We start from the raw sequence: 24229 nt of genomic DNA on the forward strand, positions 1-24229 counted from the left end.
GACACTCCTACAAGGGGGGACAGAAAGAGGGACAAAAACAGGGACAGAATAAGGAAAATATCAGCACTCCATGGATCTCAGTGATGTTCTGCTGATTCTCTCCTGCTAGTCTTCTTGGTGGTGAAGGTCCCCCCAAAAAGCATAGAATTCAATGGTTTAATATATGTTCAGGCCAGGTAGGAAAATCCAGGTAATTCACTAAGGGAAGGGTGGCAGGGGGGAGTTTGCCATTGTCTCTCACCACAGATTTTGGGTTTGTTGCATCCCATGCAGTCCTGTGGTGGAAGGCTTCAGGAATGACTTGGGAGGGGCTTTGATGGATTAATGGATTAATTAACCTCAGCTGCCTCTCACAGGAATGTCCTGTGGATGCGGCCTTCCCAGGGCTGGGGCTTCCTTAGCAATCTGTGTAAGGGAGAATGGATGGGTTCACTGCCCCTGAGCAGAGGTTACAGCACACCCAAACTTCTTCCTCCACCTCAGTTGGGGGGGGAAATCTATGCAAATCTGCTCTCAGCAAATGGGTCTGTGGGCTACAGCCTCCCCCACCCCAAAGAAAGCCAGAGATGATTCTTAGCACAGCTGCTGGGGCTGGCTCTCATTCTTTTCCTTTTTACTTTTTTGCTTCAGGTGACTGAGGAATGGGTTTTGTAGGCACACAGTTTGTGGTGATTGGGAGTGGGGCTGAGCCCCAATGGGCACAGCTGTGAGCAGCAGGTGAGCAGCACTGACAGCAATGAGCCATGGAATGCCCGGGGGCACTGAGCAACCACCAAAGGGAACAGAGGGCACACAGGGGCAGTGCATCAACAGGAGGGGACAAAAGGCTGGGCTAAAGAACAAGAAGGGCAGAGCTTGCAGCCTTCTGATGAGTAAGATGTTCGTTCTGTTTGGGTTGAAGCCTTCTGAAATTGTGTGGTGATACTGTGTATTGTGGCCATCTCAACTGTGGCACGTGCTGTGACAGGGTTTTCCCCTTATCTAATCTCAGCAATTTGCTTTCAGTCCAAAGTCCCAGTCAGGCATCTTCAGGGAGGTTTCTTTGGTTGTAGCTTCTTCATACAGTTTTTGTTATAATGGGAAAAAAGTTATATCAATGTTTGAGGCATGAACGGTTTCATTCTCTGACAGCTGATATGATGGGCAGGGGCTGCTTGGGGGATGGATGCCAGAAAGGAGCAGCAGCCTGGTGGTGCTGAAGGAGGCTCAGGTATGTGACAGGCTTGGTAAATGTGATGAAAAATCCTTTTTTGAACTGTCAAACTCCTTTACAAAAATATATTAACTTTATGTATACATATACTATACACAGTAATTAAACACCGATGTAAAGAAGCAGTGGAGCTTTACTGAAAACTTTGGTATTGTTTGTGCTGAAGTAAAACAAACCCTAGAGAGAAGGATTTTGCTTTTGGAGGCTGAGTGCAGTCCCTGAGGGATAAAGAACAGCTTTATCCCTGGGATGACCAAGGTCCCACAGGATCCCAGCCTCTGAGACCCTCCCAGGCTGGTCTGGTGTCACAGCTCAGTCACTGCAGCCAGAGGGACTCAAGGACACCTGGATCCATGGACGAGCAGAAACAGCAGCTTTGCCAAGTTTTACTGTGACTGGAGATCCATTAGTGTGGGTGTTTGTGCTGTACCTGAGGATGTGATGGACTAAAGAACCTCATAAAAACCCCACCTGGGTGCCTGATTTGGCTGGGACATCTCACACCCATGAATAAATATTTACACTTTGTAATTCCAAGCTTTGCATCCCAACTTGGCACCTTGGTTGGCATGGGCCACATGTGAATTTTTATTTAGGAACCACAGGCAACAAAAGCCTTTTGGACATTATGCTCTGTGCCCTGAATGAACTGGTTCTCTGGTGGATTTGCAGCCACTTAACTTGCATTTGCCACAACACTCAGTTAACAAACCCAGCATCCGTTTTCCTTGGGAAATGTGCTCAGCAGCAGAGCCAGGCCAGGCCAGCAGCCAAGGCGGTGGATGCTGCAGCAGTGATTTGGCTGCTGTGGCTCAGCAGCAGCAGAAAAACACTTGGGAATCCAGGCAACTGCAGCTCTGAGAGAGCTGAGGGTCTGCAGCACCAGGGCCACTCATCCCATGGCTCCTGCTGGAGGAGAGAGCTGTGTCCAGAGAAGGAAACAGAGATGTGAAGGGTCTGGAGCACAGCCTTACAAGGAATGGTTGAGGGAGCTGGAAAGGGGCTCAGCCTGGAGAAAAGGAGGCTCAGGGGGACCTTCTTGCTGTCCACAACTCCCTGACAAGAGGGGGCAGCCAGGGGGGATCAGGCTCTGCTCCCAGGGAACAGGGACAAGCTGTACAAGGGGAGGTTTAAGCTGGATATTAAGGAAGAATTCTTCATTGAAAGGCTTGTCAAGAATTTGAATGGGCTGCTCAGGGCAATGGTGGAGTCACCATCCCTGGAAATGTTCAAAAAATGTGTGGATGTGGCACTTGAGGACATGGTTTAGTGGTGAAACTGTCCAGTGGAAATGCTGGGTGGATGGTTGGACTCAGTGATCTTAGAGGGCTTTTCCCACTTGATGATTCCACGATTCTGTGATTTTTGTGATGATAAAACATTGTGGGGCAGTGCTGGGAGACAGGTGGGAAGAGAAATGCTGCTGGATCTCCAACACAGCCACGTCCTTCAGGTTTGGGGTGAAGCTCTGTGCCCCCCTCATGCTGTGCTGGGCAGAGGCACTAAACCAACAAGCAGGGTGGGAATGGAACCCCAGTGGTGTGCTCACCTCTCTTAGCTGAAAATGGAACCCCAGTGGTGTGCTCACCTCCCTCAGCTGAAAATGGAACCCCAGTGGTGTGCTCAGCTCCCTCAGCTGAAAATGGAACCCCAGTGGTGTGCTCACCTCCCTCAGCTGAAAATGGAACCCCAGTGGTGTGCTCAGCTCCCTCAGCTGAAAATGGAACCCCAGTGGTGTGCTCACCTCCCTCAGCTCACTCCCCAGCCCAAGGAGGTGAGTTCCACTGCTTCCCCTGAACGAGAGCAAACAGCTGAGCCACTTCTGTGGGAGAGCAGATGCTGCTAATAAGGCAGTAAATAAATCCATGTGCAAGGCTTTATAGTTGGGTTGTAATTACCTCTGCAGTGCCAAGAGAGCCGACGCCAGGGCTGCACATTAATGACACATTAATGGGAGCGCTCATCCGCTCTGGGCTGGCTGGCTCCCCAGAGAACAGCGCTTTTATTTCATTTTTGCACATGCCAAAACCACCATGGGCCGGTGGGACTCGCCTGGAGCCAGCACCGGGGTGGTTCCCACTGCTCCTCCTAAAAGCCCAGCTAGAAACCAGCGAGGCTGAGAGCAATTCCCAGCAAGTTAACATCCATTTGCAGCAGTGGGAGCATGGAGGGCTGGCTGTGCTCCAGGGGCTGTGCCTGCACACACATCACACACATCCCCTGCCCCAGGTCACATTCAGCCATAGGAATGTTTGGGATCCAGGATGCTCTTTCCTGCCAAGGCACAGCAGAGCTGGGATCAGCTCCATGGGGATCTGGAGCTTCATGGGGATTTTTGGAGCTGGGATCTCACTCCAAGCCTCTCTCAGCCATGACCCCTCTCCATCCCCCCAGAAGCCATCATGGTGCTGCCTTGGCACTGCTGTGTTCCCAAGGGGGAACCTCTCTGCAGAACATGGACCTCAGGGTGTCCATGCCCTGGCAAGGGAGTGCCTGGCCTGCCAGGGGGAGGTGACCCCTCCTGCCTCTTTGCTCCATGCCCCAAAGACATAATTTGGATCTCTGTCTCTGAGCAGCTCCCATGAAGGATGTCTCCTTCCAAGGAATCTCTTACAAAGAGCCTGGGGCCTCCAGATTTCCATCCATCTCCAGGGCAGAAGGCACCATGAAGCTGTGGTCAGCCTGAGAAGCCTCACCCCATGCTTGGCTGCCCTGGCTGGAGCAGACACAGCCCCCAGCACTCTTGACACCGATGTGTGAGGGCTATTCCTGGGAAACAAGGTTTGCCAAGGCAGCAGGGAGCTGTGGGAAGAAGCTCAGTTCTAATGTCAGGAGTTCTGCAGCCACCTGGGCCATGGGAGGGGATGGAGCAGGGTGACAATGAGGATGCACAGCCACCACACAGCTCCTGGTGATGCCCCAAATGGGGAAGGGCTCTGGGATTCTTCTTCAGAGATGCCCTGAACAGGTCAGTCCTGGCTGTCCCTTCTCTCACAGGCAGTGCCCTGCAGCTGGTGGCTGTGCCAGGGCTGCCTCCTCCAGCTGTTGTGGGGCAAGGAAAGGAGGGTCTGCCCCAATGTCCATCTCAGTCTCTGTCCTCACCCTGGCCCTCAGGAAGAGCAGACACTACTCCCTTAGGAATCTGCTGAGGGATCCAGGGGGCTCTCCCCTTCCTCTTCTCTTGCTGGGCTGCATCTCTTCAGGAATAAACAAAGCAGCACAGGAGCAACCAGGAATGGCTCCTCTCTTCCATTTTTGACATTCACATTATTCCCTCTCTACCAATTCTTCAGCCTTATCCCACCCCAAGTTCCCACATCCATATCCTTCCCTCTCCCACAGCTCCCACTCCCCCAGTCCTGCACTAATGAGCAAAGGAGCAGAAGAAACCAGGCGAGGCCCTTGTCAGCATGCTGGTTTTCATTTTAGAGGGGCCATGGAGGATCCACATCAAAAAGGATCAAGGGGAGGAGGTGCACGTGGTCCCGAGGCCAGGCCTGCCCAGGCTGTTTCTGCCCAGCCCCTCCGACACTCTCTGGGAACGCTGCTGGAGCCCGGGGGGGCTCGGTGCCCTGTCCCCATGGGAGAATGTGCAGTGCGGCCTCCTCCAGGAGCTGCCTACTCCTGCTGCTGCTGCTGCTGCTGCTGCTGGTTCTGGTTCTGCTGGTTCTGGTTCTGCTGCTGCTGCTGCCGCTGCTGCCGCTGGCGCCAGCGCACCACGAAGGGATGGAGGCGGCGGCGGGGCCGGCGCGGGGCCAGCCCGGCCCGGCTCTCCGGGCCCTGCAGCACGCGGATGCCCCCGATGGGCCCCTGGCAGGTCGGGCAGGTGGCGGCGGCGTCGGGCCCGGCCTGGGGCTGGATGCAGGCGTGGCAGAACACGTGTCCGCAGGGCTCCACGGCAGCAGCGGGGCTCTGCAGGAAATCCACGCAGATGCGGCACACCCGCACGGCTCGGGGCGCTGGGGGCTCCTCCCTGACCTCCGCCATTGCTGCTCCCGGGCTCGATTGCTCTCAGCCGCTGGCAGGACTCGAAGGCTTGGCTTCCACTTGGGGCACTCGGAGGCTCCTCAACCTCTGGTGGGACTCAGAGGTTCCTCAGTTACTGGCAGCATTCAGAGGTTCCTCAGTTACTGAGAACACTCAGAGGCTCCTCAGTAACTGCTCAGAGGTTCCTCAGTCACTGGGAGCACTAGGAGGCTCTTCAGTTATTGGAAGGACTCAGAGGCTTGGCTTCCACTTGTGGCACTCAGAGGTTCCACAGTCACTGCTGTCATTCAGAGGTTCCGGGGTCACTGACAGCACTCAGAAGCTCCTCAGTCACTGCTGTCACTCAGAGGTTCCTCAGTCACTGCTGTCACTCAGAGGCTCCTCAGTCCCTGCTGTCATTCAGAGGTTCCTCAGTCTCTGGCAGCACTCGGAAGCTCCTCAGTCTCTGGCAGCACTCGGAAGCTCCTCGGCTGCTGTGGGTCACAGCCTGAGTGCTCTGGCACTGCCCAGCACTGGGGGTTACAGTTTGTTTATGGTTACCCACTGCAGGTGAGTGATCCTGGCTCTGGTGACATCACAGGGTTCTGAAGGGCACAGCCAGGAGCTCCCCCATCCACAGAGACAGATCCTGTGGCACACAGCCCACCTGGCAGTGGGCTGCACACCTCAGTGTTTGCCCAGATCCCCTCCAGGTGGTCCCTGCTGAGGTGGGGCTGTGCCACTGTCACACTCCCTGAGTGACTGAGGCTGGTGGGGACCTCCTCTGGCTCAAGCCCCTGCTGAAGTCTCTGCTGTAGGCCAGCAGTGATCAAAGTGTTCTGCCTCCCTCATTTTTGAGTGACTTGACAGGTCTCACAATGGCTGCATCCTGATTCCAGAGTTGGAAATTTAGAGTTGGAGATTGAGCCCCACTGTTAGCAGCTTCTCTTGCTTGCTGGCTCGCAGTTCTCCCCCAAACTCTTGGGATATTCTGCACTGAAGTCTGGCGCTGACCTCCCACACTGCAGCAATTCCCCTCAAACTGATGGACAAACTCCCAGAGCAAGGTGTAGCTGCTCCCTCTTGGTATTCAAGCCAAGTTCCATTGGACAGGCTCTGCAGTTCTCAGGGTCTTTCCCTGCAGTGACAAATCCATTCCAGAACCTGTGGCTCCCCCAAAATTCTCCAGGCTGTCCAGGAGGCTGGATCTCCACCCCAACACCTACTGATGACCAGGCAGCACAAAGCCCCTCCATGAGCACTACCTTGCAGTCACACCACAGACACAGCCATAAAAATAAAAGCTTTTTATTTATTTTTTTATATACCATTACAGAAACATCTGAGTAACATTCTCAACAGGACAGGCAGCTCTGGGGCCCAAGGGATGAGCACAGGCAGCCAGCTCTGGGGTCTGCCATGCTGTGCTCCTGAGCTGCTGCTGCTCTTGGTGCATGATGTCCTTGCTCCTCGCCCTCAGGGAGGTGACCCAGCACTCCTGGTGTCAGGGTGTCACCTTCTTGTAGGTGATGTGTAAGTGCTGAGTCATGGGCTGTGTAGTGGTTGCCATTGAGACAGTTTGTTCGAGTTTCCCATCGGAATTGAGCCTGAATTTTCTGGTAATCTAAACCAGGGGGAGGAAAAGAAATAAGGAAATCAAACAATGAGTGTCTACAAGGTGAATCCCTTACCTGGGCTTTGCTCCCTTTGCCACTCACCTGCCTGCTGAAGGATATCCTCACTGCAGCAGGCAAATGAACAAGGAGGATTCTCTCCTAAAGAAAGCAGCCCTCTCCACAACACCAGTTCCAAAGCCATTACCCATGGAACAAGGCACCTTCACAATTAACCAAGTTGGAAAAGACCTCTGAGACCATCAAGTCCAGCCTATGACCTGGTACCATCTTATTAACTAAACCATGGCACTGAGTGCCACATCCAGGCTCTTCTTAAACACCTCCAGGGACAGTGACGGCACCATTTCACCTCCCTGGGCAGCCCCTTCCAGTGCTCAATCACCCTTTCTGTGAACAGCTTATTCCTGATGTCCAGCCTAAACTTCCCCTGGAGCAGCTCAAGCCTGTGTCCTCTTGTCCTGTCAGTGGTTGTCTGGGAGAGGAGAACAACCCCTACCTGGCTATAACCTCCTTTCAAGGAGTTGCAGAGAGTGATGAGGTCTCCCCTGAGCCTCTTCTCCTGCATATCCCCACTGCATCCAATAAAGAATGGAGGCTGTCCTTGCCCCTCCTCATCCATGAGCAGCAACAGAGGGAACCTTGCCATAATTTCATTAAGCTGTGCTTTCACAAATTTGTATTAAATTTGCACTGATAACACCTTTAAAGGTGATTCTTCAAGCAACCTAAATCATTCATGACACAGCCTGGTGCAGGAAATGAGCCTTCCTCCCTCAGTGACAGCTCAGCCCAGCCACAGCCACCCTGAATCACTTTTCACCAGGAATGCAACAATATGGTGAAGTTTGCTCAAAATGAGCAACTCCAGCAGCAGCACACATGTCCTTCTCACAAACCTGTGGCCTCTTTGTTTCCACAGGTAATTTAAGCTGCTCTTGGTGAAGGAGAAAAGGCTCTGGGGTTTCCTGACGAGCCCTCTCATTCCACACCCTCCTTCACCAGCAAGGGCCTCCCAGACACTCACTGGGACCAGTCCCTGGGCCTGAGCTTCACTCAGGTGCCAGATGGGCACAGACCTCCAGCCCCAGAGCGTCCTTCCTTCTTCCAGCCAAGGCCAGCCTTGGAGGCCTCAATTAGGAATATATCTGCTGGCTTTCTGTGCTTTGCCCTCTCCTCCTGCCAGTCCATCTGCCCACAGCTCAGGCAGCAACTCAGAGGACAGTCCCTTTAATTTAAATGTTTGCAATCCAGGGCTCTGTCTCCCTGCTGACACCCACAGGATCTAATTTACTTTGCTATGGGAAGGAGGCACTACAGCTGTCCTGGGAAAGAGGAAACCTGAAAAACATGCACCCAAAGGCAGGGGAGATGGGACTTCCCAAAGTTAGGACACTATCTGGGTAAGCAAATCAAATTTTTGTCTACATCTGCACAAACTTGTGCTCTCTGCTGTCAAAGGGTCAGTTTTATAGCACACAAAAACCAGGCTATGAGAGCTTGTCTCTCAGCTGCTGCTCAGCCACCACAGCTCCAGATGTGACAGTGACACCTCCAGAGGGGACCTGAGGATGCCACACTGACTCCAGCAGTGTCACTGCACTCACAGCTGGCTGTACCCCTCCAGCTGTATCAACAAACCCCCACTACACACCCAAAAAGTCAAACCCCCAAAAGCAGCCAACCAAAGGTGGAGCTGACAGCAAGAGCCAGCCCCACCCTGCAGCCACAGATGGGAAAAGAGCCCAGAGCAAGGTCTGAGTGCTCTGAAAAGCACAGAGCAAGAACTAGAGGTGTTCCTGAAATATCCTCATGAGGCCCAGTACTGACCATACCTTAAATTACATCCTCATACTGCAATCAACCCAGAAAACTAGCATTAATAAGTAATACCACTGCCATAAAATAGTATTTAGCCAAGACTTTCCTCTTTTCTTCCCTAAGGACCTGCTACTGGCCATTCTGGAGACAGGATTCTGGGTTAGCTGGTCTCATCCAGCCTCTCAGTTTTTATCATAATGATCCCTCTGGGTCTCATAATGTACAAAATCTCTTCTGAAGGCACTTACAGAAATAAGCCAGGATGCCATGCAGTACTTCCAAGAACCTCTGATGGCATTCTGTAATTAAAGCATGCTAAATAACATATCCTCTCAACCAGACTCCTCCTGGGGAATGCTATGGGAATGGCTCACTCTGTGTGCACTCACCTGCTCTACATGGGGCTTCTTGGCAAAGGAGATCCTGGCTATGGAGTGAGAAGCTATAGACAGCTCTTGTCCATTCACCTCCCCTTCCTCCACCTCCACCAGACCTAGAGAAAAGCAAGGGCACACATATTATTAGGCTACAAAGGATATTTAAGCATGTCACAATTGTTATTTTGACCTTTCAGTACTTAAAAGGTAGCTTATAAAAAAGAGGAAGAGGGATTTTTTATGCATTCAGATAAAGACAGGACAAGGAAGAAGTTTTTAATCTGTAAGAGGAGAAATTTAGGTTAGATATTGGGAAGAAATTCTTCCCTATGAGGGTGGTGAGGCCAGAGAAGCTGTGGCTGCCCCATCCCTGGAAGTGTTCAAAGTCTGGTCAGACAGGGCTTGGAATAACCTGGTCTGGTGGAAGGTGTCCCTGACCATGGCAGGGAGGTGCAATGAGATTTAAGGTTCCTTCCAACCCAAACCATTCCATGCTCTATTAGGCTGCTTAACAGACCAGCCCTCCCTGTGGAGAATGGTTTTATTTGCCCTAATTAATTTTATTTATTGACAACTTCAGATCCCCACAACCTCAGACATGGAAAGCTGGACTTACACTGTGTAGGGTGAGTGTCACAGCACAACTGGCACTCCTCCCTTCAAATTTGTCATTTTAGATGTAAACTTCAGCATCAACTGGGGTTTAATACTTTCACTTATAATAACTGAGATGTGGTTCTGTGGTGGTGTTCACAGGGGTCCCAGGACAAGGGAAGAGATGAGAATCTTGACTCCATGTTTCAGAAGGCTGATTTATTAGTTTATGATATATATTATATTAAAAGAAAATTATATACTAAAACTATATTGAAGGAATAGAAGAAAGGATTTCATCAGAAGGTTGCAAGCAATAGAAAGGAATGGAATGATAATAAAATCTTGTGACTGACCAGAGATTCTGAGACAGCTGGACTGTGATTGGCCATTAAATAAAAACAACCAATCACAGATGCACCTGTTGCATTCCACAGCAGCAGATAACCATTGTTTACATTTTGTTCCTGAGGCCTCCCAACTTCTCAGGAGAAAAAATCCTAATGAAAGGATTTTTCATAAAATGTGTCTGTGACATGGATCTCTCTCATTCAGTCCCCATAAGGCAAGAAGCACCAAGGTGCTGCACCCACACCCTGGGAGGCTCTCCTAGTTTAGGAACCACTGTGGGTCCAGCACCAAAGAGCAGCGATTCCGACAGGGAAAAATTAATTAAATAAAACCATCAGAGGTGCAAGAACTGTCTGAAAAAGTGATGAAATGGCCCAGCAGGGTAAGAACCTCTACTTTTCCCCAGTGTGGGTATCAGGAGTGTACCTGTGTTCTGGGCACTGATGAAGGCCACCTTGTTAGTGTCGGGTTTGAGGCGGATGAAGCCACACTCCCGGTGCATGGGCTTCCTGGTGTCCGGGTGGAAGGCGTTGAACCTGAGGGCAAACCAGAGCACAAATCTCATGTGTTTTGCACTCAAAAGACATTTTTTGACCTGGTTTCCTCTTATTTAACCCCATGACTGCCTGCAGTATTCTTTGAAGAGTAAAAGACTGACAACACTTCACAGTTGAGAGATGAAAACCTGGAAAAATACACTTACTTTACAGAGGCACAGATATTTCTTAAAGCTGGAGTTAAGTCTTCAAGTTCAAGTCCTTAAGTCTTGAAGTTTAAGTCTTGAAGTTTAAGTCAAACTTAAAGACTTAAGTCCTTAAGTTCAAGTTCAAGCTTTGGACTTTCCACGACCCCCAGGTCTAAGAACTAACTCAGAAACCCCTCAGGAACTCAGATGTTTCACAGATGCTGAAGCCATGTGTGTCTCAAAAACTTCCTTTTCTCAAATAAATATCTGGAATTACTGTATCATCTTTATTTAGCTGTTACACCTGGAGAAGTTGTTTTGTCTGTGTATTCCTTGCTGTAGAAAGCAACAGAGCAGACATATTTCTCCCATCACTTCCTTCAAAAAGATAACAAATTCAGCTCAGACTCTTATTTATTCTTCAGGATGCCTTAAGAACTGTAGGTTTGGTCACCCATAAGATGGGTGATTATACTTTTCAAAGGAAAAACAAACTTAAATCAGGCAGTTTTCAGTGCTTGGAGCATTTAAGGGATACAGGGACTGTCCTGCCTGTTTTCCAGGTGCTTCCTAAAGCTCAACAGCTCACAGGTCTGTAACTTCTTGACACAAAGAAAAGGAGGGGCAAAAAGAAACAGGTGACTCAAATAAGGAACTGTTCACAAGCTGGGGAGGGAGGTGCAGCCAGAGCAAGACTGTCAGAGCTTTGTTTCTTTTGGAAATTGGACTAAAGCAGTCCCAGGCTGAGCTGGCAGCTCCAGCACATTCCAGGAACACAGGGCATCTCTCACACAGCACTTCCATCTTGTAATTCTTCTTTTCTTGGTTTTCAAAGCAACACACTTTCCAACTCACCCCTGCTGAAGGAACACTGGAGCACTACTGAGCAGTAGCCAACTTGTCACTTCCCTCCCTCTGGATTCCTTTTGATTTTTCTTAGAACAACCACTTGAAGCCAAAGCAAGTAGTTAAGCTACCTGCCTCCTGTCCCACATGGTTTGATAAGCACTAATTTTTCTCAGATTTCCACAGTGGTGAAGACTGAGGACCACAGCTTAAAATGGAGACACCTGGTAGCCATGCTATAGCTCCTTCATTTATTCTAAGTGGGAATTTCACAAAGAATGCCAATTAATCACAAGTTTTTGTCAGATTATGCCCTCTTTGACTCAGAGATGGGGCAATTGAGATGGGTTTTAAAAACTTTTATTCCCTTTTCAGTTTAATGTGAAGAGTGAGAGAATACAGATATTATAATTCATGCTATCTCAATCAGAAGCTATTTCTTAATTACAATATATTATAAGCATTTCTTGGCCTATCAGCTTTTGCCACACAATGTTGCAAATGCCTTAAAGGTAATCATCTAAAATTACCCTTCATGGGCCACTGTAGTTGGCATTTGTAATGTTAATTAATCACAAGTTTTCGAGGAAAATCAAAGTTAGACCATGCAGTCACACACCACAGCATCATCTCGTTTTGAAAATGAGGTGAAAATGTATGTACTTTGGTGAATTAAGGTGAAAATTTCTGTACTTTACTATTGGAAAAGAAACCCAACTAACAAATCCATGGCTGCTCCAATCCAGGAGCTGCAGCCAAGCCTGGCAGACCCCCTGACTTACGAGAAGTTGAGCATGGGCTGTCCCACGTGAGAGATGTGCACTTCCTCCAGGTACTGGAAGGGCTTCATTGTAGGGAAGGTGCCATCTCCTGGTGGGTCTGAGAGCCAGGTGCCCAGCATCCAGGACAGGGGTTCCATCACAGGATTCAGCTGGGGAGTCTCTGTGGAGCAAAAGAAAGAAGGAAGAATGAAAACTCATGGATGTGTGCTCTGCAGGTTGCTGTGAGCTGCCTCCAGCTGGCTGGAGGTGAACGCAAAACACCTCAGAAATGGTTCAACATCACAGAAATGCTTTTGTTCAGAGCAGTGCCAGCTCCAAGGGGGGAGATGAGGAACAGTGAACAGTCATGGAAAGTGGGTCTGTTTCCAAACCAGCTCTCAGCCACACATTCTTGCAGGTGGTCCATTTCTGACTCCTCTCTGTAGCTTGATCTGAAAGAAAATCTCATTCCCATCCACATGCAGGGAAGAAGATGACTGAAAGCTCAGCACAAAGAATAATCATTAAATGATAATGAAGCCTCTAACACTCTGGGCTAATCTCTCTCAAGCACTGAGCACACACTGTTCCTGTTTGTTTCAGAGGCTCAGGAAATGAGTCCTCATTTCAAAAGAGAATCAGGCTGTGCATATATTCAAGATCAAAGTTTGGCTATAATATTTTTTAAGAGGTTAACAATGGCCTGAACTTGTACAAAGAGACAAGGAAGGATCATTCAGAAGCTGTTCTACTAAGGCTCTGGACTAATGCAAACATCTTAAAAATACCTGGGTGCCTGTAAGGCAAAGAGTAAACGGAAGAGAAAGAACTTCCCTTTGTCACTGCAGTTATGAAAAAGCAACCAAGGCCTATTTCACAAAGTTAAAACTTCTTTAACAAATCATTTTACAGAACCACAGAATAAGCTGAGCTGGAAGGAACCCACAAGGATCACCAAGTCCAACTCCTGACCCAGCACAAGACCATCCCAAGAGTCACACCATGTGCCTGGGAGCATTGTCCAAATGCTTCTTCAACTCTGTCAGCCTTGGTGCTGTGGGAGAGTTTTGATAAACAATTCTGCATTTTACTTTCAGAACTGTTTTGCATTTTACTTCAGGCTGTGACCTGAAAAAAATACATCAGGAAAGTGGAGACAGACAATTTAAAGCCACGTGAAGAGCAGAGCAGATGCATTACTAAGGTGTAAGTAGGGAAAGCAAAACATCACCCGCAGGATGTTGGGAAACATGGATTCCCACACAAACAGGGTGCCTGCTACTCTCAAGAGTCTGTTATGCAGAGAAATATGATTGAAGTAAGCTTAAAGCATGGCCTCTTCCCCCTCATGGGATAAGTATTTCATCCTGGCAAGGTGGGTGCTGCAAGGGTTTCCACACCTAGAGATCAAGAATACAAAAACAAACTGCCTGGCTGATCTAAAGGGCACAGACTCAACTGCAGGCAGAAATCACAACCTAAAGGTAAGGCTGTGGCCAAAAATTCCTTGACCAGTCTGAGTTTTGCTGTGCTCTTTATGAAATGTCAGGCTAAAAGACTGAGCAAGGAGGAAGGACAGTCCACACCTGAAATGCCAGAGGAGAAGGAAGAGCAGCTTTCCTGGGTAAAGAGACCACTTGTGGTACCCATTCTCCCACAGACAGCAGGTGTGAAAAGCCAGCCCATGTCAGCAAAGTGCTGCTACTTGCTTTGCTCTATCCTGAAGTATTTTGCAAGGGAAGCAACATGAGGAAACATGAGAGCTCTCTAGGAAATCAGTGATAGAGGTCTACAGCATCAGAGCCAGGATCTGTAGAACACCCTGTCAGACTGTGCAGTCCCCAGGACTTGGAAAGGGTTTCCCACAATCAGTGCAGCAGTGTCAGTTACTGCACAGTATCTCCTTGTACTCACCTTTGCAGTTCCAAGAGGGGAACACACAGTTCTGTGGATAAGCAGCATACTGCTCCTCCCTCCAGCTGATGTTTGCCTTTCACTCTCTGCTACATTTCTTTTCAAGCTTTTTGCAGGCTCATTTCCCATGAAGGAAGTGAAAAGCAAAGCTTTGGAAAAGCTGCAGGAGCCTGCAGCCTGGGCTGCTGCTGCCCTCTCCTGGGTCAGCATGCCAGGAGCAGGACAGTTTCTGTCACCACAGTGCTTTCACAGGGCACTTCACTTTCTGCTGCTTGCACTTCAGAAAAAGCATCCAAACAACAGATGAAAGGAATGGCTGTAGCCATTCCCACTCTTTAGACTTGATTATAAACCAAGAGAAGCCAAGGGAAGCCATTTCCACCATCCCACTGCCTTGCTGTGCAGCACCCAGCCTGGCTGGAGGTGCCTGAGCTGGTCTCACTTCCAAATGCTGCTGGAATTGCAGCCAGGTGAGCAGTGAAGATGGAACTGTCCATCCTGAAGTCTCTGGCACTTGGGCAAACAGCACAGCCAAGTGATTATTATTACTTTTCTAAACTACCTAGATGGCAGCAAAGCTAAAGAGCTCTTTAATTCTCATGTGGCTGGAAAAGTCAAGAGCAGCAGGAGTGAGTAAGGACCAGGGGCTCAGTGAAGTGCAGGTAAGTGCAGACATCCTGATCTCATCCCATGCTCTTCTTACCTTCAGTGTTGGGCTCTGACTGGTGCACTAAGAATTTTTTCCTTCCTGGCAGGAAGGCTGGGCTGGGAGAATGGAAAAGCAAGAGGGGAAGCAGACAGGAAAGAGTCTGATTGAATCCACCAGCAAAACAAACAAACAAACAAACAAACAAACAGCTATTTGAAAAGCAATTTGCTTTTTTATGTCATGGTTGGGGCAGGTTAACACAAAATATTTAGCAACAAAAAGTTCTATGCTGAGCTGCTTTGTTTCAAATTTCAGGTTTACAGATACAGTCACTGTGAAGATGAAGGAGCCTCTATATCCCTTTTAAAGGTCTAAACTCCTAGCACACTATTTTTACAAAACCCCACTTAATGGCTTAAAAGGTAAGTGTATGATAATATCAAGAATGCAAATGATATCTGAGAATTTGCAGCAGAAGTGACCCTGGTCACCCTTCTGCACACTTAAAGCTTCACAGAGGGGGTGCTCTTAAATGCAGATTCTCTTGCATTCATAAGCACAGCTCCTCTTTTGCCTACTCAAAGGAAGCTCTCTCTGCATCCTCTTTCTTTACAAAAACATTCCTGGAGTCACCTTCTCCTGCACTTCCTGGAAGCCATTAGGGACCCAGCATCTCCAAGACCCCATTCCTCTATAACCTGGTGAGGTGGAAGGTGTCCCTGCCCATGGCAGGGGGGTGGAACAAGATGAGCTTTAAGGTCCTTTCATCCCAAACCATCCTGTGGTTCTATAAAATCTCACAAGACACTCATGAGACAAAACCACACACCCATCAGTAACCTGATCACCTTGATCTCTTTCCTTCAGGAAGCCACTCAGGCCACAACCCAGACTCTGAGCACACAGGTCAGTTCCATTTCACCACCACCTGCCCCTGCTCCAAACTCACAGACAGACTGTTCCTACATCTTTTCCATCCTCAGAGAGTTTCCAAGCCAAATCCCACCCTGCACTGGAACTGGCTGTCCAGGCTTTGCACCAGGAGATGCTGAGTTCTCCCTGCTTTTGAGTGGGATCCCTGGCACAGAAAGCTAAGCTGGCACAAATTCTACACAAGCCAGCTAACCCATTTCCTTGAGCTGGGGAACACTTCCTACAGAAAACTTGAGGGAATAAATTATACAAACAACAACAACAACAATAAAAAACTCACCAAAAATCCCCAAAACAAAATCCCTGAGTCCTCTAAGTGTGGGGTCTGCAGCATCAACCTGGCAGTTCCCTGAAATTCTTCCTTCAGCACAGCTGCTAACTGGGTTTAAAAGAAAGCATTAAACACCTTTGCCTTGTCCCTGACCCTGTTTGTGAGGTGACCATCCTCATCCTGCAATGGATTTAAAAAAAAATTTTTAAAAATTTTATTGTTGTCTGCAGTTTTGGCAGCTTTGACTCCAATTGAGCTTTGCCTGTATGAATTTTCATACAGTGGGGAGCAACATCTCTGTGTTCTTCACACATCACCTGACCTTGCTTCCACTGGACATCTTTCACCATTCCATCTGATTTCCAAGAGAAATCCCTGGTCAGCCAAGCCTTCTGCCTCACCTGATTGCCTTCTGACATTTAGGAATTGCTGTTCCTGTGCCCTCAGGAGATGTTTAGAAGTGAGCAGCACTGAGAGACCCCAGCACCTGCAAAATCATTTCCCAGGGCACCTTACTCACTAATTCCCTGAGCAGCCTGAGGTTTCATGGCCAGAGTTGAGGTTTTTCAGGCACTTTTCCTCCTGTCACCAGAGGTTTGGTGATGGCTCTGTGGTCTCTGTGGCCAAGTTGGTCCCAAAGTTCACTTTGCTCATCAGATCTTCTCTGATGACAAGCAGGAGATGAAGATCATCTTCCAAATCAGCTCCCTGAGGACCTGTTCCATAAAGTTGTCATGCAGGTGTTTTAGGAGCCTTCTGGCTCAGGCTGTACCAGCTGTGGGATGCTCCCAGTTAATTCCTGGCAGGTTGAAGTCCCCTGGGGCAGCTGACTTGGAATCATCCTTTAATTCCTCAAGGAATAATTTGTCAGTGTCATCATCCTGGCTGGGAGGTCCAGAGCAGACTCCCACAGTGAAATTGCATTATTTGTTTGCCCTTTGATTCTTATCCAAAGGTTCTCAACTGTGCCATTGCCAGTTGTGAGCTCCAGACACTCCAACCCTTCTGTCACACACAGTGCCACCCCTCTGTCCCTCCTGAGGAGCCTGGAACTGTCCCTCAGGGCACCCCAGTCACAGGGAAAACTCCCACCAGGTTTCACTGATGCCAGATCTCTGAGACTGGGCCAAAGCTCCTCACTGGTCCCTCCTGCTGGGTGCATTAATGCAGAAACATTTCTGGTGTGGTGCACTGTGACCAGCACCTGGTGATGCAGATTTAGGGATCCTATTAGTGCTGCTTCCCTCAAGTTTAGGGACTCCAGCACACTGCTCTCCCCTGGTGACCCTGGTTTTGTCCCTTTCCCCTTTCCAAGCTAGTTTAAGGCCCTATCAACAAGCTCTCCCAGCTCCTGTGCTAGAACTTTCTCCCCCAAGAAAGGTGCATCCCACCAGGTGCCAGCAGATCAGCTGTTGAACAGATCACCCCATCTCTGCTCCAAAAGCTGGGAATGGCATTATATTCACACTCAGTAATTAATTTCATAGCCAAGTTCCAAGGTGGTAATGCTCCAGTGCCTGTAGTCATTGCCAGAGTTCTGCTTTACATAACACAGAGAAAATATTTAAATATTTTTTTTAAATTCTACTCGATCAGGAGAAACCAAACACCCTACCTGAGCTCAGCCTGACTTTCTCTCGAGTTTTCCTTAGTTTGCTGTTTCATTGCTTCCTAGCTGCAAGCTGGGTTTTTGTTGTGAGTCATTGCCAGCTCACTGCAAAATTAAGTGCTTAATGCACAAACTCTATAGACTATTAGGCAAAAACAAAACAAAACAAAATTGGAAAGAACAAGACCACCCCACTGAAAAAACCCAAACCAACAGCAGTGCAAAAAGTCTTGTTTGCTCCCTTCCAACTGCCTTTCTCTCCAAGGGGGAGGTCAAAGAGCCACCACCCTCAACCAAGTCCCAAAGCTGGTGTGCCTGCACCATGCTGAGCACAACACAGTTCACCTCCCACCCAAGTGAAATCTCTCAAGATACCTCCTGCCAAGGATTCAGCCCCTGTGCACACATATTTCTACTCCTTATCTCACTCTCAGTTTACTTTATGGCTCTCTTGTTCTTTGCAATGCCCACCCTAGAAACCAGTTTTCTACCCTGGCCATTCCCACCCCAGACAGGGCACAAAAAAAATCACAAGCAGCACCTGCTGTCTCAGAATAAAAGCAGTTTTCTTCCAAAATCTAGCTCCAAGTTAACATGCAACTGCCTCCTGGAGGCAATTTTCCTGACAGCACATCTCTGTGACCCATGAGACACATTTCAGTTTCAAGCTGAGCTGGACACCAATCCTCCTCAGCCAGGTGAAAGCACAGCACCTCCAACCATGCTCAATCCCCACTGAGGTGAAAGCACAGCACCTCCAACCATGCTCAATCCCCACTGAGGTGAAAGCACAGCACCTCCAACCATGCTCAATCCCCACTCAGATGAAAGCACAGCACCTCCAACCATGCTCAATCCCCAGCCAGGTGAAAGCACAGCACCTCCAACCATGCTCAATCCCATTTCTCTTTGCCAGTCAGGAACAGGATTTTGCTTTTCCTTTTCTGCAGCATGAATGAAATCTGTTGCCACCACTTCAGGCCCCACAGGCCAGGTCTCAGGACTCCACCTCAGCACAAAACCATGCATTAAGTGCTCTGTCCTTCTGTGTGCCCCAAGTTTGCCAACTGTGCCTCATTTGCATGTAAAATGTACTGTAAATGACCCCATTTCTACACTGGCTTTGCACAGATATTCAAAGACAAATCCAAGCCAGATTTCCCACAGATTCCTAGTAAAGCTCTAACCATTTTTCACATGAACTCATTTTGCAAACTCTCCTGCCTTTAATATGACCTTCATGAAAACAGACATGCAGCATGGAAGAGGCTCCTCATACCCCCAAACAGCTGAATTCCAAGTTTTACCTCTCTGATGAACCCAGAAACTCAAATCCCATGGAATCCTACCTGTGTCTGCTCCATGCCCAGCCATGTTTGCAGAGATTTTGCTATTTGCTGTACCTGCAGCCCCCCCTGCCCCAGAAAGCTCTCTGTGCAGGGTGTCAAGATGGCCAAGAGGGAAGTGAGCTCATGTTTGGGTAAAACACTGATCCTGCTGCCTGCTGGGAAATGTAGTTTCACAAGCAGACCAAACTGGGGCACGGCAGGAGGAGGTGGTGGTGTGGAAGGAGCTGCTGGGATCTCCTGCCTGAGTGAGCACAGCAGAGCTGTGAAACCTTCATGCAGAAGAAGATGGTCAGACAGTGCTGTCAGGACACCCAGGACTTCTCCAGGACACATCCCTGGTGGTTTGCTGGCTCTCCCTCATTTCTCTCAGTGCATCCTGTGATCCTCCAGAAGCCACATCTCACCCTGTCCTGCCTGGCACACTGTGCCTAACCACACTCATCCACCAGCAGCATTCCTCACCCTCCATGGACCTCATGAAGCAGAAGGAAATATTTTCCTACCAAACAAACACCTAAATTCAAAAAAGTTTAGATGGAAAAGGCCACCATTTCAGCTGTACTGTAGATAGCCTGGGGGTTCTCCTATACCAGGGTGAGACAGGTTGGGAAACAGCCCTCAAGCACACGGTGACAGCTGGAGCTGGAGCCACTTGGGCACCCTGAGTCACCCAGCCCCAAGTGTGGCTGGCAGGCAGTGCTGGGCAGCAGCCCTGCACAAACCTGCTCTTCCTAGCCTGCTGCAGCTTGGAGACAGCCAGCAGAAATTTATTGGTCTCATTAGAGGAAAATATGTGAGAACTAGCACTGAAATGAAGTCCTGCTGAGTGGGTGTGGGCCTAAAGTTGGTGTTTTGTGCTCAGGATTTTGTGGGAGCAGCTGAAGGTGAGGGATGCAGACAGGTAACAACCTGCATGGTCAGCCCAGTCTGGTACTTACACACAAGGAACTGCCTTCAGCAGAAAAAAATATGCAGGCTCAGGTTCACAGCTGAAGCCATCACCTCAACCACACATCAGATGAGCTGGGACAACTGAGACAGGGCTGCTAACGAAGACTATTATTAACCTAATGTGTTACCTGACTGTATTTTTATGAATATGAAAAGCCTTTCTTAACTCAGCTTTGTATTACAGTAAAATTTGGTGTCTGGGCATGAACCAGACTCATCTGGCTGCACCTCATCAGCTGTTTTCACTGCCATAAACTAGTACTACAAGCACACAAAAAGAGAGTCCAAAACAGAAAAACACCAAGATGAAGCTAAAAAAAATTTTTAAAAGCCAGGCAGTCACCAACCAACCCATTAAAAAAGGGTTCCCATCCAAAGGGTTCCATCTAAACTTCCCATCATGCCAAGCTACAATTGCCAAAATGGTTCATTTTCACACACTGATCTCCAGTTTTGTTGATAAAAGATGGGAGAATGGGTAATGAATTGGTCAGTTCATTAGGAAAACTTACATTTTCCCTTAGAAAATAAAGTATGTAACTCATATATTAAGAATATCTTTACAAGAACATAAAATTTTCACTTCTTAACGATGTATCTATAAAAACACTAATCTTGGGAAAAAGGAGAAAAATCATAGTGCTTACCAGAAAAAAGAAAAACATCTTTAAAGATATTCTTTCTGCAATTAGTATCTCAGTGAAAGTATTCCAACAAAGGCAGACACCTTTTAAAATAAATGTATAAATAAAGATATGTATATATATGAATGACAACTATGGAACCCTAAAATTGTATTTAGTTATTTTCTTTAGTTTGACACCTAAACAATATAAAAACACAGACCAGAAGGTACAAACAAGACTATGCTGATTTCCCAGGGCAAAACTTTTCCCCTCTCCACCCAAATAAAAGTGTGAGTTTTCCCATATTGTGAAAAATGAGATACACATGGGAAAAGTAGTGCTGGGTGTCAACCTTCATGAATTTTAGAGTCTACTTTCCTCTTCTAGTGAGGAAGTTGGCCATGCTACAACATGCTGACAATGCCAGCATCACTTTTCTGACTTCCCAACATCCCCAGAAGAAGCCATGGAGTGTTTCTCCCAAAGGAAAGGAGAGAATCAGCCAGCAGGAGACACCCAACCCTCCACAGGTGACAACTTCTCCAAGCAAGCCCCACATCACAAATCCTTCCCAAGGCAACCCAATGTTTTCTCATCAGCCACACACACACCACCATTAGATGGTCCCAAACTCCTGCCCTGAAATGCACCTTGCAATCAGTCACTGTGCACATATTGTACATTAAAAGACACTTTTTTTTTTTGAAGAAGGGCCTCATTTGACTTCTAGGTAACAAACTTTTTAGATGACCTGATCCCTCACTGAGCTCCCCTATGCTTTATGGTGTTTAATTATTATTTTTGTAATTGATAGAGAAGTATCTTCCATCACTCCCTGCTTTATTATGTTTCCTGACTTCTTCTGCCTTACAAGGGAGGAAAGGATCAGACATTTGCTCACAAATTGTGACCTCAATGTGCCTCATGACATTGTCATATTTGATACCTCCCACCTCACTTGCATTTCCTGTATCCTCAGTACTGAGTGCAGTATATGAAATCCAATATCAAAACTATTTCTTATGCCACTGAGGACAGTAACAGCTTTCCCAGATACCTGCTGCTAGGACAGCTCATTAACACATCAGAAAAAAATCACAGGCATGGCCAAAGGAAGAAGGAAAATCCTAGCAGGAGCCACTGTATCACAAACAAGTTAAAATAATCCAGAAAGAAAAAGGAAATAAATTCATGAACAGAGTTGCCTGTAACACCACAATCTAAATGCTGATTCCACATCTTGGAAAGGTTAGGGGTGTAAGAATTAATTTGTGGGCCCACTGAGTGAATTTGTTAATCTGTATCCATTGGTGTTAGAAAAGCTGCTACTCCTCCTTCCCAGAGTGTCACACCTTCTCGCCATCACACCTTTCACAGCCCCCAACTCAAGAAAGCAGGGAATTCCACCTGAGTGCAGCACCCCTGGCAATACTGACCACAGTCCTGGGATATCAGGCTGTTCAAGTAAGGGAAAGTGTTGCGCTTCATCTCATTGAGCTTCTCCTTGAGCTTCCTGACTTGGCTGTCGGAGCGGCTGATCCTCTGCCTCAGGAGCTTCAGCTCGCCGTTCTTCTTCTCCACCTGCTCGCGCAGGCAGCACACCTGGCTCTTGCTCTGCCGCGAGGAGAAGCAGTACGAGTGCAGGGAGTCGATGAGCTTGCAGGCGCCCGAGGCCGACATGATCACCTCGTTGATGGACATGGGGTTGGCGTCCGTGTCCCCCTTGCGCCCCAGCACGGCCTCGGCGGCGGGACGAGGGGTCAGGTCGGCCGGGGACGCCGACGGACCCTGCGAGGGTTTCTGGGGGGTGGCCGTGAGGGACGACGTCGGGGACGCTTCTGTGACGGCCTTGTCGTGCCCCAAGGGCTGGCTGCTGCAGCTGGGCTCCACGTCTCTCTTTGGCCTTTTCCTTTCTAGCTGCTCCTTGGGGAGAGACGGCCTCTCCCTGGCGTGCTTGGAGGAAAAGCTGTACGAGTGCAGGGAGCCGATGAACTTGCAGGCACCGGAGGCCGGAGGGGTGAAATCGTCCACGGACACTCCGCTCCTGTCTGCCACCCAGCTCCCTGCCCAGCTGCCCCTGGCACAGTCCTTGCCAGGAGACCTCTCGGGCTTCACCTGCACCCCAGCCTTGGTGCCCAAATGATCCCCTAACGTCCTTCTCCGAGGGCCGTCCAGCTGGCTGTGGAGGGCCTGCTCCTCCTTGGGCATGGATCCTATTTCCTCCTTCAGAGTGGCCTCCTCCATCTCTTTCGTCCCTTGCATCACCATGAAGTCCTGGGCAGAAGACGGAGACCTGTGTGCTACCTCACCGCCTCCCTCCTGCGGGGCCTCCCCATCCTTCACCAGCACCTGCCTGGCTATTTTCCTTCTGCTCCTGACATAATCCAGCTTGCCGTGCTTCTTCTCCACCAGCTGGAAGATGGTGGGGACAGCAGTGGGCTTCAGCAAGCGGTGATGGTCTTCCAGCCGCTTGAAGAAACTGTCTTTGGTGAAGTGCTCGCTGCAGAGAAAGGAATACTTGGTGGGAGTCCAGTTGTCTCTCTGAACAGCTTTCAGCCACTGAATCAAGCGCTTCGAATCCTTCAGAGGGAATCTGAAAGGGGAACAGAGAAAACCCGCTAAAAAACAAGCTACATTTCGGGAATCAAAAGGACTGGTACTTTACGAAATGCAGAACCATAGAATCATAGAACTGTTGAGGTAGGAGAAGACCTTTGAGGTAACCAAGTCCAAGGAGATGGCAAGATTCAGGAGATTTTGGGGAAAGTTGTATTTTGGGAAGTTACACTCATTTACAAATGAAATTACACTCATTCAAGAATTACTTCACTTTGGGCTGAAACATTTCATATTCATTCGCTGCGTCAACAGCTCCACTTCACAACAAGCGTAGGACTAAAAGGTGTTGCTTCCATTTCCATCAGCAATCGATCCATTACTCCGCTCACCAGCCCCAGGAGGAACAAACAGCCTGTCCCCAAGGAAGGGGGATGTGCCCACCACCAAAGCACCCAGCTCAGCCAGCACGCTGCCCAGCGTAACCCGGCTGCTGCTCACACCGGCTGTGCTTAATAACATTTAATTAGCTGTAGAAATGCCTGCAGTGCACGAAAGCCCCTGAGCAGGAGAGCCGGGCTCCGTTTCCAATGGGACTCCCGAGACAGGGACTTTTCCCGGGGACTCACGGCCGGCAGCATCCCCGGCGAGGGCTGAGGCGGCGGGGCACGGACCGGGGGAGGGTCGGGGTGACAGGCCGGGAGGGCCCGGCCCCGTGGCGAGGGGCGCTCCCGCTGCACGCCCGGGGCTGCACGATCCGGGAGCCCCGAGCCGGTTCCCCTGAGGGAAACAAAGAGCGGTCGCTGCCGTGGGGGCCCGGGGAAGGGAGCGGGATTGGGACCGGGGAGCGGGCGGCCCGGCCGCGGCACTTGCGGCGGGCCGGGCGGGCCACCCTTACCTGTGGAAGGAGACGGCGCCGTGGCGCGCCTTGCCCTGCCGGTTAGAGCAGTTGGCGGCGGCGCAGCAGATCACCATCTCCGACCGCCGCCGCCGCCCTCGGCCGGCCGGGCCCGCCCCGGCCCCCGCCCCGGCCCCGGCCCCGCCGCGCCGCCGTACGGCAAGATGGCGGAGCCGGGTCACCCCGCGCCCCTCGCCGGTGGGGAAGGGGTTTCTGTACGGCACA

General features: G+C 49.4%; 1 protein-coding gene across 2 annotated transcripts; it reads right to left on the minus strand.

Moving 5' to 3' along the window:
* Nucleotides 1-6500: 6500 nt before the first annotated feature.
* Nucleotides 6501-24119, minus strand: THAP4 (THAP domain containing 4). 2 transcript variants are annotated; one of them, XM_054282888.1, is made up of 6 exons: nt 24005-24119; nt 21987-23143; nt 12270-12429; nt 10383-10492; nt 9024-9127; nt 6501-6803 (listed from the first exon to the last, which is right to left on the minus strand). In XM_054282888.1, exons 1-6 carry the CDS (start codon nt 24079-24081, stop codon nt 6684-6686), a joined length of 1728 nt encoding a protein of 575 aa, XP_054138863.1. In that variant the 5' UTR covers nt 24082-24119; the 3' UTR covers nt 6501-6683. The 2 variants fall into 2 exon arrangements, with proteins under 2 accessions (XP_054138863.1, XP_054138864.1); XM_054282889.1 differs by lacking the exons at nt 21987-23143; nt 24005-24119 and adding an exon at nt 18974-19094.
* Between the last annotated feature and the right edge of the window lie 110 nt (nt 24120-24229).

This window comes from Melozone crissalis, unplaced genomic scaffold (genome assembly GCF_028551555.1).
Source record: "Melozone crissalis strain CALT ecotype California unplaced genomic scaffold, PUWL_Pcris_2 ptg000034l_1, whole genome shotgun sequence".
Lineage (NCBI taxonomy): Eukaryota > Metazoa > Chordata > Aves > Passeriformes > Passerellidae > Melozone > Melozone crissalis.

Bases quoted from the DNA above. Each gene is read 5' to 3' on its own strand.
- THAP4 (XM_054282888.1), bottom strand. From the start codon at position 24,081: ATGGTGATCTGCTGCGCCGCCGCCAACTGCTCTAACCGGCAGGGCAAG. The intron at 10,493-12,269 runs GTAAGTCAGGGG...GTTTGCCCTCAG, and splicing joins CAGCCCATGCTCAACTTCTC to GTTCAACGCCTTCCACCCGG. The intron at 6,804-9,023 runs GTGAGTGCACAC...CCCCTGGTTTAG, and splicing joins AGAAGCCCCATGTAGAGCAG to ATTACCAGAAAATTCAGGCT.